Source organism: Pituophis catenifer, unplaced genomic scaffold (genome assembly GCF_029215685.1).
Source record: "Pituophis catenifer annectens isolate HBS135680 unplaced genomic scaffold, rPitCat1.0.hap2 SCAF_1, whole genome shotgun sequence".
Classification (NCBI taxonomy): Eukaryota; Metazoa; Chordata; class Lepidosauria; order Squamata; family Colubridae; genus Pituophis; species Pituophis catenifer.
The window spans coordinates 105971811-105988548 of record NW_027256881.1 but is presented as its reverse complement, the minus strand read 5'-3'; the positions used below and the strand labels follow the sequence as shown (position 1 = coordinate 105988548).

The 16738-nt window shown below is 38.4% G+C and overlaps 1 protein-coding gene across 1 annotated transcript; it reads right to left on the bottom strand.

The window, feature by feature from the left end:
- On the bottom strand, positions 1 to 11439 carry COQ3 (coenzyme Q3, methyltransferase). Its single transcript, XM_070932834.1, has 7 exons — positions 11301 to 11439; positions 9492 to 9597; positions 7560 to 7709; positions 5263 to 5362; positions 4013 to 4255; positions 3391 to 3550; positions 1 to 2161 (listed from the first exon to the last, which is right to left on the bottom strand). Exons 1-7 carry the CDS (start codon positions 11416 to 11418, stop codon positions 1971 to 1973), a joined length of 1068 nt encoding a protein of 355 aa, XP_070788935.1. The 5' UTR covers positions 11419 to 11439; the 3' UTR covers positions 1 to 1970.
- Positions 11440 to 16738: the final 5299 nt, after the last annotated feature.

The following is a 16738-nucleotide window of genomic DNA, read 5'->3' as shown; positions in this document are numbered from 1 at the left end:
TAAACCATGTTATCTTTATATTTTGTCTTACATGGTATGTGAACTCAAATTTTATTTATTTCATAAAACCTCTTTAAAAACCATTGTATCATTCAATGTACCAGCTAGTCACAATTTGTCCCTAAAGCGTTCCAGGCAGCACATACATTTTAAACTTCAAAAAACCTGTCATGGGCACTTCTGCAACTGACTTCTGTGAGATTTATCCACAAATCCATACATATATACATATGAACTCAGCAACAAAGCACCAAATTAGCAGGCCACCCATTTATCTCCCCACACATAAAGGAGATTCCATACTACTGCTATTTATTTCAGTTCTTTTTTTTTTTTTAGATGTCTACATCGGCCCGCTATTTTTATTACTAAATAAGTGCATGAAACCTGTTTGGTTCCCACTGCATTTTTAGAAATAAAGATGATGGTACGGACAAGATGCTTTCTGCAGCATTTCAATGTCACTCTTTTTTAATTAAAAGAGCTTTTGAGGGGGGGAGGATACAAAGGGCAGGTGAGGCTTGGCAATTAGCATTACCAGATTTGGGCTTCAAATTCCAGATAGCCATTAGACAGCAGCAGAGAGTTAATTTTTTGCATATGTTTTCTGCCCTCTAGTGGTCATCTGAATTTTTGAATTTGATTTGGTGGCCCTACAGCAGGGGTGTCAAACTGGCAGCCCACGGGCTAGATGCGTCACATGCAGGCCACGCCCACTCCAGCTCCAGGAAAAGAAAAAAACATCACGATATATCACATGATGGCAACGTGACGCAGTGAGCTTGACACCCGTGCCCTATAGTATCTGAATAAATGGGTAACTTGGAACTTCCAGTTACGAATTCTAGGCTCAAAAAAATTGGTCTTTACATAGAATTTGGCCTCACTCTCTTTAGAGCTGTATGTTGTGGTCCACCGGTGGCCTGCGGAGCTGGCAGCAGAGTTGGAAGGTGGGATGGAACATGGGCCAGTCCTGGAGTCTGGGGAAGGTTTGGACGAGGGCTCTGCGTCGAAGGCAGAGAAAGAACCATCTGGGAGGTATGTGCTGCCTCCGGAGCCTCCAGAGTTGGACCTCAGCGAGGCAGAGGAACAGTGTGCGCATGCGCAGAGCTGCCAAAAGGCAAGAACAGTTAAAACAAAAGGGACGACTAGAGAGTAGGGCTTGGAGATGATTGGCCCCTCCCATAAATCTTAAAAGAGGAGCAAAGGCATGTGGGCCTTTGCAGGAAGCAACGTTATTAATTCTGTTCAGTTTAAAGTCTGAAGCTCTTTTTGATTCTGGACTCCGTGTGGCTTTGCCAATTAGGTCTTTGGCAGCGTGTCAAGGGAAATAAAGGTGGGTGATTATCAGCCTTATCCCAAAGGAAGACCCAGTTGTGGGGGCAATAAGCTGACTTTGTATAAATATACAAAAGGATGAAGGCTATTGCTTAGCGCATTGTAAGCTGCCCTGAGTTTCCAGAGAAGGGCGACATATAAATCAATTTTTTTTTTAAAAAAAAAGGACTCTTTACAACTATTTGGGACTCATCTGTGAATGAACAGAATTCACAGCTGTTGCAATAAAAGAGGGTTATGGGACTACTCGTGTGTTTTACTGACTCAGGAAGCCTAGGTCAGAACACTGTAACATCATGCTCAGACGAAGTTAACCCTGGGGGGAAAAAAAAGTTAGCGATATATATGATTTTACATTTAAAAATAGGCCACCTGTTGAATTTAAGTAATGATTTTACAAATGCTTTTACAATAAAAGCAATAATTCTGACAATTATTTCAGACTTCCAGCAAATTGTACAGAATGTTTATCCACAAATATCTGATACTATAATTCCTCTACCATATATGCTGAGATGGCAGCAAATCCTTTAACCAACACTTTGAAAACAAGGTTGCTTGCCCCTTTCTGATTTATTACAACTATTTATCACATCTTCTTCCGTGCTTCTGTAGCAACTATGGACTTTGTCTTAGCTAGCAGTTCTGATGTTAGCTTCTGCTTGTTGATGCTCTGTGGAGGCTTCCTTCAGATCCAGTTGTTCTTGCATGCTTGATTTAATTGCATGGAGTGCATAGTTAATGCTAGTGTTTCCAGTCCAACTCCAGGATCCAAAAAGAGGGTTGTATAACATGCCTTTGACCACCTTAACTGAAAAACCATCTGCAGGTAAGAAAAAGAAAGGGGACAGATTGAGGACAATTTATTTTTTTAAAAAGCTATCATTTACACTGAATGCCTCCAAGCTCCTGCAATACAATTCTGACAAAATGGTGAAATTACTATAGGGAGTCCTCATTTAGCGACTACAATTGGGACCAGCAGCTCTGTTAAGTGAAGGGGTCACTAAGTGGGAAACCATGTGAACATGACTGTGCTTTCCTTTTCGCAACTCCTCCACACTTTGGAAAGCTCAGCTGGGCCTGCCATGATAGCCAGCTTGAAAGTGACAAGACTAATCAGTTTTACATGTCTGGCTTTTGTCTGCTTCCAAATCCACTCCCTCTCCTTCGGAATGTTCACCCTGGCATTAGGGTAGAGCAGGAAGGGAACTAATGTTCGTATTTATATGCATTGGCGACAGAGAAAGTAAACTAATAGTGGGGAAAACATATTGAAAGCAATGTGCTGGTGCTGGAGTCCCAAGTACACTATGCAAACAGTCCAGTCTATTCTTCATTGTGTGCCTGTTTACTCTTTTGTAATCCCTTCCTCTCCAATCTCGCCACTCTGGAGGTACAGGGGGGGGAAGCAATTTTTGAAAACAATCTCTTGCATGCTGACTTTTTTAATTCTCCTCTCCTCCCACTGAAGAATGAAGAAATTCGAGAGGAAGGGATTATGAAAACACAAACATGAACACAATGGGGAATATATGCAAAAAGTAGTAGTAGCAGTAATAGTAGTAGTAGCAGTAGTGGAGCTGATGTTAAAATTGCAAAATATTTAGTCAGAGAATGTTAACTCTGGATTAAAATATGCCTTAGAAAAGCAGGTTCATGCCAAAGGAACTTTTTTAAATCTCCTCTGTAAAATAACCAGCTTTATTTAAGTCTCCTATGAATTAGTAATGATAAAAGTTGCAGATCAACTTATCAGGAAGGTATTAAATTGCTGTTACATTATCTTTCAACTTGGAATTCTCCAGATGTGCTATGACTTCAACTCCCTGAATTCTCAACCAATAGTGCTAACAATGAATTGGCTGAGCTAGAAGAGACCAGATTGAGCAAAGATGCACTACCAGAGTATAGTTTTCATTTTTCAAAATCATCTGACCGAAGTGTGTTTTCTTTACGCAACATTTTTGTTACAGATAACTCAAAGTCAACAAATAATCATATTTAAAGGATGCCATGCAATTACTTGCCTACTTGAAACGTAATACCTACTTGATTCCAGAAGACGCTCTAACTCTTCAGGTGATATGAATTTCTCCCAGTCATGAGTGCCTACCGGAACAAGGCCCAGTAATTTCTCAGCAACAATAATGCCAAAAACATAGGAGAGCTGAGTTTTGTTCAGCGTAGTAATAAAGAGGGAACCTTCGGGCTAATGTAAAACAAAGGGTAATTTGCAACTTGGTTATTTATACAACTACCAATAAATAAAACATATAAAGAATATAATTACAAGATTTGGTTAAAAAAAGTTAATACAAAAAGTTTAAGTCAATGACATCTGCATATGGATAAAAGGACTCTACTGGGGGAAAAAATCATGTAGCTGAAAAAATTGAGTACTGTACTAAATAAAATAAAAGAATAAAATTCATATGTATCCACTATTTAGATTACCTAGAATAGATCAATATTTTCAGAATAGAAAGGGAATACCATGAAGGGAAAAGTCCTAACTGCATTCAGTCTAGATAGTCAGAATATATTATGAGCCAAATTTTACCTCAGAGCAATGAGCCACTAAAATGAAAAGAAACATAAATGCAAAAAAAAAAAGATCTTTATAGTAAAAAAAATATAGCACTGAGATCTACTTTATCATTTTTAAACTTACTTTTAATACTTTACCAAAGCATTTGATGAACTTTTCAACGTCAGCCACATGTTCTACTACCTCAGAGGCAACAACTATGTCAAATTTTTCTGATCCCTCTTCCACAATATCCTCCAGTGTACAGGCTCTGTACTGAATCCTTTTGGTAAGGACTGGATCATATGATTTATGCAGTTCTGCTGTCCGGATGTTGTCTTCCAAAGGATCAATTCCAGTAACTGAAGCTCCCAGTCTAGCTAGGGGCTAATACCATAAATATGTCATTTTATCCTGTATTAAACTATGAAAAAAGTATCCATATCACTGACAAATATAACTAAAGTTACTTAAGCTTAATGCTTATGCTTCCTTGCCCTCTAAAAATAAATATTGCACTAATAAAATATGAATCCTAACATTTTGTTAGGGAACTATTTTATTGATTATCCTCAAGTTGGGTACTTCTAAACTGTTGACGACCCCCCAAAATGTTTCTTAGACCTGTTAACAGTTACGTTTCCTTTGCCTTAGACTAATTCTGCCTCTTATTTTTTAATCGATTAAGAGACACATAATTATAATTAAATTAAAATTACAGTATTTAAGTATATTAATATCATTTTTAAAGGTTTAGAAGAAAAAAGGGACATCTGCCCCAAACTGAAATTTAATATCATTCAAATGGAGTAATGGCAAATGTGGTGGAAATTTCAATAAAGCAGAAAGATTTAAAGCCAACATTCCATGCTGTAGTGTTTGGGAAACAGTCTATCATAGTCAAGAGATGCACAATTTCTGAGTTAGGAATCACACATGTTGTATAGAGTCATTCTAATGCCTGCACATCTTCACAAGCAGAGACATATTAAATCCCCTTACATTTGCTATATACTCTCCCTCTTTAGTTCCTTTCTATCTTAATAACCTACTGCAGATGGTGGAGTTCCCTCTGTAACCAACAATGGTGAAACCAGCTATCCAGCCCCCTGATGAAGTGTTTTGCTGGCTGGTAAGGATCAGGTTTCCTGCGCTAAATGGCAAGATAAGACTTGTAGCCTGTTCCTTGATAGCTACCTAATCTGGATAAAATGTGACAGAAATTTCCATGATGCTAAAAGCAAATGTCTTTGTGGTTTCAAGGAGAATTAACTTACGCTAAACAGGGTTTTTAAAGAAATAAAAAAAATATTTAAAAGCTTGGTGTTTCCTCCTATTAATTAAAGGCAGAAGAGAAGGACATTCATCATCATCATCAAATGTGCAATTGCTACCTCAGTAAGTAGTCCACCACCACAGCCAACATCTAGGATCTTCATGCTAAAGAGTGGGCTTCCTAGCTCATGGTCATTTTTCAGATTCAACATAGTATCTCTTACACAAAATAGAAAACAAATATAATTTAATTAAAAACAAAAAAAAATAAGATTCTTGTATATTACCACAACTGCAACATTTTATTCTTTTAAATTGACATAAAGAGATAAATCAATTTATTATCAACACCTTTGTTTTCAATATACACTATTACAATATTTACCACCATACACCTCCAGAAGCAACATTTACTCAGAAAAATAACTGTAACTGATTAAAATATTCCCTAATTAATATTGTCACCATCTTGCAAACGGTGATGGTAAAATTCGGGGACTGACTTCTCAGTTGATATATATAGAAAATTGTACCACTTGTTTAATTTAACATTAATTATACAGTGGATAATTAATAGTAAATTAATTATCCACATTAAAGTCTATGCATCCCTACTAAAATGGCAGGTTTTTGAGATGTAAAAAAAAAAAAAAGACCAAGATAAATCATTTCAGAATTCTTTCCACATTTCATCTAACATGTAAGCTGTACAATTCATTTAAAAACAAACAAATCTTTTCAGGGAAAAATAAAAACACAAAAACATGGTTGCATATGTGTGCAGACCATCTTATAAGTAGGGATATGGCTGTGTTCAGAATTAACCAATCACACTCAAACTGATGTTAAATAGTAATCAGTACACACCTGCCATCAATTAAAGTGATTTTACAAAGCATCAATGCAATCTCATTGTTGGAAGGTATCAGTCAGAGAAGAATACAAAAAGTTTTCCAAAGCATTGGATATTCCATAGAACACAGTGAAGATAGTCATCAACCAATGGAGAAAATATGGCACTACAATGACATTACCAAGAACTGGGTGTCCTTCCAAAATTGATGGAAAAGAAGAACACTTGTCTAAGAGGCTGCCAAAAGATCTACAGCAACATTAAAGGAGCTGCAGGAATTTCTGGCAAATACTGATTGTGTACTATATGGGACAATAATCTCCCATAGTCTTTGTATGTATGGGCTGTGAGGCAGGGTGCAAGACAGAAGTCTTTTCTTACAAAGAAAAACATCCAAGCCCAGCTACATTTTGCAAAAACCTACATCAAATCTGAGAAAAGCATGTGGAAAAATGTGTTACGGTCTGATGAAATCAGGTTGAACTTTCTGGCCATAATTCCAAAAAGTATGTTTGATGCAAAAAGAACACTCTGCATCACCACAAAATACACCATATCCACAGTGAAGTATGATGATGGCAGCATTATGCTTCAGGGCTGCTTTTCTTCATCTGGAACTGGGGCTTTAGTCAAGGTGGAGGAAATTAGGAACAGTTCCAATCAGTCAATTTTAGAACAATACCTACAGACCGCTGCTAAAATATTGAAGAGGAAGAATTTCACCTTTCAACACCACAAGTACTCAAAGCATACCTCCAAACCAGTGGTGGGTTGCCCCCGGTTCGCATTGGTTCTATAGAAACGATAGTAAAACCGGCAGGAGGCTCTGCCCACTGACCCTGACGTCATGAAAATGCTTCTGCGCATGCGCAGAAGAGCGCGTGCGCACTTGCTCCCCTCGCACGTGCGGCCCCATTGCAAACCGGTAGTAAAGGTAAGTAGAACCCACCCCTGCTCCAAAACAAACTACTTCACCAGATGATCAAACTTTTGGAATGGTCCAGAGTCCGGACTTGAATCCAATTGAAAATGTATGGGGTGGCCGGAAAAAAGGACTGCACACAGGAGATGCCCTCACAATCTGACAGATTTGGACCACTTCTGCAAGGAAGAGTGGGCAAAGATTCTTAAGGCAAGATGTGCAATACTGGTAGACTGAATGCTGTCTTAAAATCAAAAGGTACTTCAACAAAGTATTAGTTTAAGGGTGTGCACACTTATGCAACCATGTAATTGTAAGTTTGTTTTTTTTTACTTTTTCCTCTACAAAATTTTCAAAATTTGTTTTTCAATTGAATTGTACAGCTTACATTATATTACAGGTGGAAAAAAAATTCTGAAGTGATTTACTTTGGTCTGATTTTTTTTATATCTCAAAAACCTGGCATTTTAAAAGGGGGGTGTAGACTTTTTATATCCATTATACTTTAGTTTAAGGATCGACACAAGCTTTAACTAAATAGTAGTAATTAGGCTATGATTCAATTTCAAAAGTTGATAATTCTTACTAATATCAAATTTCTGGCAAGAGCTTGAAAATATCAATGTATTTTAAAAATTTACCTAATAAAAGGAACTCTAATATCATTCATAGAATGCAAAGCTGCATATTCTCCATCCTCATTCCACCATTTGTGTGCCAACCGTTGGAATTTTCTAAGTTCTTCTGGATCTACTGTTTGCGAAGTGCTGTATGGTTGACCTGTAAATTTTCTAAACAAAAGTTTCATCAGGTCAAACACAATTAGCAAAAATGATTGTAAAGTGCAACAGTAAGTAACTTTGTTTGCGGAAAACATGGATTTGTCAAACCCATACAGGTACCCTGTTTCCCCAAAAATAAGACATCCTCTGATAATAAACGCAATCGGGATTTTGAGCTCATACACTAAAATAAGCCCCCCCCAAAAAATAAGCCCTCCCCAAAATATTTAAACGCGTGCGTAGCTGGTCCCCACCATTTCCTCTGGTTTTTTCCACGCGCCCCAAAATAATAAGACCTCTCCAAAAATAAGGCCAAGGGCTTATTTTGGGGTTCAAAAAATATAAGACATGGTCTTATTTTCGGGGAAACACGGTATATTATCAATACTATAATTTCAATACTATAATTTTCATTCTATTCAAAAAGTGGAAGAAGTAGATAAATTTAGATTGCAGCAGGAACCAATGTTCATTCTAGGCATGGAAGTGATTTCTGAGAAAATGCTGAGGCATTTGGGGTTTTTATTTTACGACAACACAACACTAATATATAAAAAATATGAATGAGAATGGAAACAGCAAAAGAAAAGCTTCTCTTTCAAATAATATTTTGGAACTACAGTTCCACTGACTGACAAAAGGCAATATTTCAGGCACTTTATAATGAATTAATAAATGTAGTGTTACAACAGGTGGTGACATACATTGTCTTAAATAATTTAAAGGATGCAAATAAACAAGAATTAAATCTTAAAGTTAGGTAATAGAATCTCCATATTCAAGAAATGATTAATGAGAGTTTGAATATCAGTGGGCACAACAGGTGACCTTCATGTCCTGTTTTTGAACATCAAAAAAGCATCTGCCCAACTTTTGTTGGGTTAATGGTACTTTGGTTAGGCCCAGCAAAACACTTCTTAAAGTCCTGCTCATAGTATGTATAACATATTATGTTATACATAAATTATAACAACTATATATTACATAATACATAATTATAACAAGTTTCAGATGTTGGAACTTTGAATCCATATGCTATAGGCAGTCCATATGCTGGGGAGGTAATACTCTTTATCTATGTGATGCTTGGTTTGTTGGAAGATGTGACATTTCAAGTTAACAGAACAACAAGAATTGGGAGGGACCTTGGAGGTTTTCTAGTCCAATCCCCTGCTCAAGCAGGAAACCTTATACCATTTCAGACAAATGGTTGTCCAATCTCTTCTTAAAAACTTCCAGTGATGGAGCACCCACAACTTCTGAAGACAAGTTGTTCCACTGGTTGTTCTAACTGTCAGGAAATTTCTCCTTAGTTCTAGGTTGGTTCTCCCCTTGATTAGTTTCCATCCATTGCTTCCTGTCCCGCCTTCAGTTGCTTTGGAGAATAGGTTGACCTCTTCTTTTTGTCATCCCCTTAGATATTGGAACACTGCTATCATGTCAGTTCTAGTCCTTCTTTTCATTAAACTAGACATACCCAATTCCTGCAACCATTCATTATATGTTTTAGCCTCCAGTCCCTTAATCATCTTTGTTGCTCTTCTCTGCACTCTTTCTTGAGTTCCAACATCTTTTTTAACATCATGGTGACCAAAATTGGAAGTCCCAGTGCATCCAGAAGGCATTAGTTTAGTGCACTATAATTTCCTACATATGAACACTATTTTAAAAAGAACAACTTGAATTGCCATTCTTATTAGAATGTTCTTACAAATGATAATTTATTATGAAGCACATTTTCCATAAAAATAATTATGAATAATTACCAGTAAACCAAAATACTATACTTACATTTTGTTTCTCACTTTAGTCAAATTTACAAGTGCACCATAGTTTAACTGAATTTTAATACAAAAGGATTCTTGAAATATCTGATGAAGTTGACTTCTGCGATTACCTGATAAAAAGCAATACTTTTAACTTACAGGTTTTCCAAAGAGTGATTATAAGAAACATATTTTTAAGGGCACATTTGTTAAAGCCATAATAAATTTGTTTGTGACCACAGACTAATTCCAATAATTAATATTGGTTGACTAAAATCTAATAGCAAACCAGATTCCTCGTTTCCCCAATTTCCCATTCATCCCTGAGATCTGAAGAGATGTTTACAGGATATATATATATAGAGGGGACAGGAGAGTGAATGGAATTCCATTTATAGAATACTGGATTCAGGAAATCTTAGGTTTTACATACAGTATGTGTACTGTGAAGTAATTATCTTAATACATAAGGCATTGCTTCATATGCATTCCAATTTTATTTTTACTTTACATTTTAAATGCATTTTTGAACAAAAATTGAACAAAAATTATCAAGAAACCTGACATTACACCTAATGTCACAAATATGTGTTTGTTTCTACAGTGGTTAGTATTCTTGGTCAAGTTTCACCTCACTCACCCTCACTTCTAATATTAAAATTATTTATTTATTTACAAATTACATACATATGTAAGTATGTAGATAGGTATATGTACAAAATTAATCAACTAGTGATGTACAGATTAATGATGTAAAAAAGCATATCCAAAGGCAAACATATTTATCTCTCTTAATCTATTTCATTTATTACTGGTATGTACAGTATCTCTACCACTGACTGAGCAGGATAAACAGATCTCTGCTCTGAAGATTTAGCTTTGAGAAGACGTTAATCGCAGGATTATATGAGGTCTAAAAGTCAGGCAGCACTTGGATTAAATTCTTACCTGCTAGTAATGATAAACATGGTCAGTCGGTCCAAATACTCGTCTGAAGTATTTGGACTGGCTGATCATGTTTACAAGTAAGAACCTTTTTCTTCATTTGAAAATGGAACAACGGTCTCTATTCTTTTTGTGTTACCATCACCAGCCCGTAAGAATTTAATTCTGTACGACAGTTGCATTATTTTTGCCTGTGTATGGCTGCAACTAGAAAACTAGAGTCGGGAACAACTAGCACATATGTGCGAGGGGAACCTTTACCTTTACCTTTATGGCTGCAACTAAAAAAGAAAGTTGTTCAAATTTGTGGAGATTTTATTCCAGTCTGGCATCCCAAAATACCACATTCTGTATTATCCTTATCAGTCCTTATAAGTTCAAGGTGAGAACTAATTGTGAAATGCCTATTTCTAACCAGTACAAGAATGTTATGTAAGAAGCAAATACCAATGGATCTGCATAACTTTCACCTAGGAATACAATGGCTCAGAAGCAGACAAAAATGACCAATTAGGCAGAAATGCAACAGATGCAGTCTATGTTCTATTTGTTAAAATGGGGAGGGAGGAGAAAGATTTCTTTCAATTTTAAGCCCGGCACCCAAAGACAGGCAAACAGATCACCGCCTAAATCCATAGGATAGCCTTCCCACCTGATGCTTTTAAGACAGGCCTAAAATCAGCACCCGTAATCCCCCAAGGGTGGCGGTAAACTCGGGAAAGGCTGTCAAAGACTGTTGGAAGAGGTTTTTCTCATCCTCCTCCGAAAAAATCTTCGAAGATTTTAAAAGACCAACAACCCCAAATCTCCACGCAGTTACCCTCGGTTGCAGGCAGCCGAGGCCGGGGCCACTCAGATTAAGAGGCGAGGAAAAAGGTCTTGGACTCACCCGATGACGGCCAGAGATTCAAGGGGCGCCCAAAGACCACCCGGCTTCGCGTCATGTGGGCGTGGGGAGCCCACAGCCGCCTTGCCCCCCATAGCGAGCTCCTAGCCCAGCCCTCCATGAGCTACGACAGCTTCCCGGGTCCCCGGAGTAGAGCAGCGGCGGGCTGGTTCTGCCAAGCGCGGCTCCACCTCCGGGCTCCCGTTCGCCAATAGGCCTGCCTGTTTCTCGTCTCGGCTCCAGCCTCCAGTTCCGGGGAGGAGATATTTCGACGCTTTTGACCTGACCTTCCTCGAAATAGCTTCGGTGGGAGAGTGGAAGCGCCCCGGCCGGTCGTTGAAGGGAGGGCAGAGCAGACCGAAGATCCTCGCAAGCTTTTCTTCTGACCTCCAAATCCTCCACCGGACTTCGAGCTGGGCGCCAGAAGCCTAAGCGTAGCAAAGCTTCTCCCTCAAGCCAAGCAAACGTGCTCAGTTTTAGCAAGGGGTGTGGGTGGAGGGGCTAGAGCCCGCCTGCAGCGGCTCTGGGTACCGAAGACCAAAAGCGGGAGCCGGACCGGTGCAGTGTAATTGTAGAGAAGGGAGATGGCGGGGGACCGGGACTGCAGTCCTCGGGGAGTTTGGAGTCTTTCAAGACCAAGCAGCCTGTTGTAATTGTTGCGAGATTAAAATGAAGAGGAGGCACCGGCCTAGTCCGCCTTTGAACTTTTGACAGAAAAAGCGGCTTATAAATGCGGCAATGAATGAATGAAAACAAAGCAATCCTGTAAAGGGAAGGAAAGATCCTTTATAGTGCAATGCGTTATCGGAGTTTCCTCCACATCTCCAAGGAAAAAAAAGGGGAAGGAGAGCCATGTTTTTGCTTGCTTCTAAATAACAAAAGTATATAGATTTATATACCGCTTCACGTGCTTTACAGCCCCCTCTAAGCGGTTTAGTCAGCATGCAGGTAGTCCTCGATTTACAACCACAATGGAGGCGAAAATTTCTGTTAAGTGACACATTTGTTCAGTGAGTTGTGCCCCATTTTACGACCTTTCTTGCCTCTGTTAAGTGAATCGCTGCGGTTGATAAGTTAGTAACTTATCAACAGTTGTTAAGTAAATCTCACTTCCCCATTGACTTTGCGTGTCAGGTCGCAAAAGGTGGATCACATGACACTGGGACAATACAATCGTCATAAATATGAACCAATTGCCAAGCATCTGAATTTTGATCACATGATCATGGAGATGCTGCAAAGGTCATAACTGAAAAATGGTCATAAATCACTTTTTTCATTACCTTTGTAACTTTGAAGGGTCACTAAATGAACTGTTGTAAATTGAGGACTACCTGTATTGCCTCCAACAATCGGTCCTCACTTTAGTGACCTCGGAAGGATGGAAGGAAGGCTGAATCAACCTTGAGCTAGTGAGAATTGAAATGCGGGCAATCAGCAGAATTAGCCTGCTCTCCTGCATTCTAGCCACATTCTAACCACTTGGTCACCATGGCTCTAAATCGACGCATGGCGGGCAAAGGAGTCGTGCTTTGTGGAGAGGAGGAAGACGTAGGGTGACAGGGATTATCCGGTGGGATGTAGCTGCACAGGTTAGCCATAGGAAGAACGGTGTCATGGACTCTCCAGGTAGCTTAGTGAAGCTCTTTCTTCTCCAGCAGTTAAAGCAGAGCCCCTTGGGCAAATGAGAGGGGGCAGTCCACAGCCAGTCCAGGACAACCTGGAGGTGGCTGAGCTTCCCGAGACTTGTCCGTGGCGAATTAAGTATTCTGAGGAGATTGCTTTGTTACTCAGTGGATAAATACTTCAGCTTAGACCGGCTCAGAGGTAAACTGGTGCAAAGGTTGAGGGCGTTGTTGTGAGGCTTTGTGAAAGCCAGCGTGTCCCAAATGTGCTTTTCCAAACGGCAATTGGAAGTTTTTTCTTGAAAACGTTTCACTTCTCATCCAAGAAGCTTCTTCAGTTCTTCTTCAGAACTGAAAAAAACCAAGTTCAGCTGCTTTTTGCAAAGCACCTTTGGGACAATCATGACCTTGACAATTAAGAATCTCCATAGAAAGCAAGCCAATGTGGTATGCTGTTTAAATACCGACACTCATCTTCTGGATCCACTTCACTCCCAGAAGTTTCATTGGTGACTTTGGGCTAGTTGCTCTCAGCTTAACCTTCCTCAGGATGGGGTGGAGGGAATAAAATATAAGGGCACAATTTAAAAAAAAAAAAAAAAGTTAGCAAGCCATTTCAATGCTGGAACGGAGGATATGTGGATGAGACAGGCAAGAGTGCATTAAGGAATGCAATAAATTATGTACTGTCTTTCTCTGATTTTTATCCTGTAGGGCCAAACAAAAAATATCTGCTGCCAACTCTGCAGGGTATCAGGAAGGATATCCGGCCAGTAAATACTCTGCTCCATCCAGTCACCCTGATTCTACCTTGAATTAAGAGATTACAGGGCCGTAAAAAGGGAGATGTTTTAAATAAATTACTGTTATGTGGATTGATTATAAGATATAGAATTGAATTGTTTATATATATATATATAGTAAACTACTGGAGCCTTGGAAACTGGATATACAGTTGCAAGAAAAAATATGTAAACCCCTTGGGATTACATGGAGTTTTGCATGAATTGGTCATAAAATGTGCTCTGAACTTCATCTAAGTCACAATAGAAAAACACAGTCTTTGATGTTGGTGTGCTGTGCCTTTTTTTCTCCACATAGTGTTGTGTGTTCTTCCCAAACAACTCAATTTTGGTTTCATCTGTCTGCAGTGTATTTTGCCAGTAGTGCTATGGAACATCCAGGTGCTCTTTTGCAAACATCAAACGTGCTGCAATATTTTTTTGGGACAGCAATGGCTTCCTCCATGGTGTCCTCCCATGTACTCCATTCTTGTTTAATGTTTTCCTTATTGTAGATGTGTCAACAAAAATGTTAGCATGTGCCAGAGATTTCTGTAGGTCTTTAGCTGACACTCTTAGGATTCTTTTTTACCTCATGAAGCATTCTGCGCTGTGCTCTTGCAGTCATTTTTACAGGACGACCACACCTAGGGAGAGTAGCAACAGTGCTAAACTTTCTCCATTTGTAGACAGTCTGTCTTACCGTGGACACATGAACATCAAAGCTTTTGGAGATACTTTTCTAACCCTTTCCAGCTTCATGCAAGTCAACAATTCTTGATCATAGGTCTTCTGAGAGTTCTTTTCTGCGAGGCATGGTTCACATCAGACAGTGCTTCTTGAAACCAGTAAACCCAGCAGGTGTGTGTTTTTAAAGGGCAGGACAGCTGTCAGCAACACATCCAATATCATCACACTGATTGGAGTCAAGGTTGGCTCACTCCTGGCTCCAATTAGCTCTTGGAGAAGTCATTAGGCTAGGGGCTCACATACTTTTTCCTCCCTGCATTGTGAATGTTTACATGTTATGTTCAATTAAACCATGGCAACATCTAATGTTTGTGTAGTATTATTTTAAGCAGACTATGTTTTTCTATTGTTGTGACTTAGATGAAGTTCAGAGCACATTTTATGACCAATTCATGCAAAACTCCATGTAATCCCAAGGGGTTCACATATTTTTTCTTGCAACTGTATAAAAATATATGTAAATAAAGTATTAAATATATGCAAAAATATGTGTAAATAAATGCCTTACTCTTAACAATATTGTACAACAAAGGAGAGGTTAGTGAAGTTCAAAGTTTTCTACTTTTATGAGTCAATATATCTTGACACTTAGTGTTTGTTTCTCTTGCGTTCTCTTATAACCTAATAATCTCATTAGTTCATTAAGCATGTGTTAAAAAGAACAAACTGAAACAGTATTGTAGTTCTTTTATTGGAGCAAGTTAAATACAGAAACAAACATTTAATTTTCCATTATTACAGAACTCTTCTTTTTGAGTGTTATTTTCTTTTTCTAAGTAGAAAAGTGGGAGAAATAAAATAGAGGAAACACTATCTGTAAATATGCTGCAAAATGTGTATTACATTCACCTACAATTAATATACACTGGGTGCTTCAAGTTTGTATTTGTTTAGGAAAAAATATCATTTTTCTTGTCCTGGAGGTTTGGGGTGTGGTGGTTGGTGCTCTGAGCTTGGTTGTTTTCTTGCAGATGTTTCATTACCTAACTAGATAACATCATCAGTGCTAGAAAGGAGAGGGGTTGCTCTTGGTTTATGTGTAAGTGGCATGCTCTGCAAATGTGGGAGTGTTGTTTTCTTCTTTGTGGTTCCTTGATTGTTTACTGTTGTTTATTGTTTGTCAAGTGGTAAACAATACATCAATCAAGAAACTACCAACTCAAACACACAACTAGAAGGTTGCTCAAACAATTGTGGTCACATCTGGAAGCATGCCATATGGCTGCCCAGAGAGCTGCAGAAAGCTCTGGATATCTTCAAAAGTATGCGGTGCTTGATGGGGAGGGTGGGGAAGAGACCCAAGTCCTGCCGGGACTTGATGGGGATAAAATAGGGGAAGCCTGACAGTGTCCCTGCAATTGATTGTAAAGGCAAATGACTGGAGGGGCACTGCAGCAGTTCTAACTTCAGGACCAGGTTGTAAGCAGCTAACAGGAGTTTCACTGTAACTTCAATCGCTTAGCAACCAGTCATTAAGCAAGGACTATTGGTATTATGCACCTGGAAGGTACGATACATGAAAAAGGTTGCTCAAAGTACATAGCATGATATTGACATCTTAGTTCCTATTTTTTCAGGTGGTATGTTCAATAGGATTGTATCAACTCCTTCCCTGAACCATATAAATTTAGTCTGCACAATTATGAGCTAAATACTAAGATATGCCATTAACTTTGAAATAAATGAGAAATCAAAATGAAAGTTCCATCTCTGATAGGAAGATGGAAGATGCTTAAGCCTACTTTCAACAACAAGATCTCTTTAGAATTTTCACCAAGCAAAAAACTGCTTACTTTAGCATTTTCTAAGATGTTATAAATAGCATTTTTATTTTGCAATCATCATCTTAGTTGGTAAGTTGTAAGATTGAACCTAGTTAAACTTCTTAACACGAGGTTATTTTAGTGACCTTTATGGTTATAATTATAATTACAGAAAGAGACTGAGTCAAAAGCAGTATTAACTTCTCCGATCATAGGAGGAAGAGTGTTGCAAAGCTATAAACTTGTTTCATGTAAGTTAAGTTACTTGAACTTACTATTTCTGTTTGGCTGTCTTGGTATGTCTTACAGTAATTATCCACATTTCATTCACACACAGTATGATGAAGCATACCATTAAAGTAAAACAAAAACCTTTGGGGTTTTTCCCAAACAGCTCTTTTATCAGAGAATTGACTCGGACTTATCCAAAGATGAAACCCTGAAATTAAACTACTATTAAGCATTTTACAAAGGAAAAATGCCTTGCAAATAAATATTTAAAATAAATAAAAATAGAAGAA

What these genes read in the sequence shown, in the direction of transcription:
- COQ3 (XM_070932834.1), bottom strand. Translation starts at nt 11,418, where the DNA reads ATGGAGGGCTGGGCTAGGAGCTCGCTATGGGGGGCAAGGCGGCTGTGG. An exon ending in ATTAGAGTTCCTTTTATTAG is followed by an intron (nt 5,363 to 7,559) that starts GTAAATTTTTAA and finishes ATTTTGTGTAAG; the next exon opens with AGATACTATGTTGAATCTGA. An exon ending in GCTTTGGTAAAGTATTAAAA is followed by an intron (nt 3,551 to 4,012) that starts GTAAGTTTAAAA and finishes GTTTTACATTAG; the next exon opens with CCCGAAGGTTCCCTCTTTAT.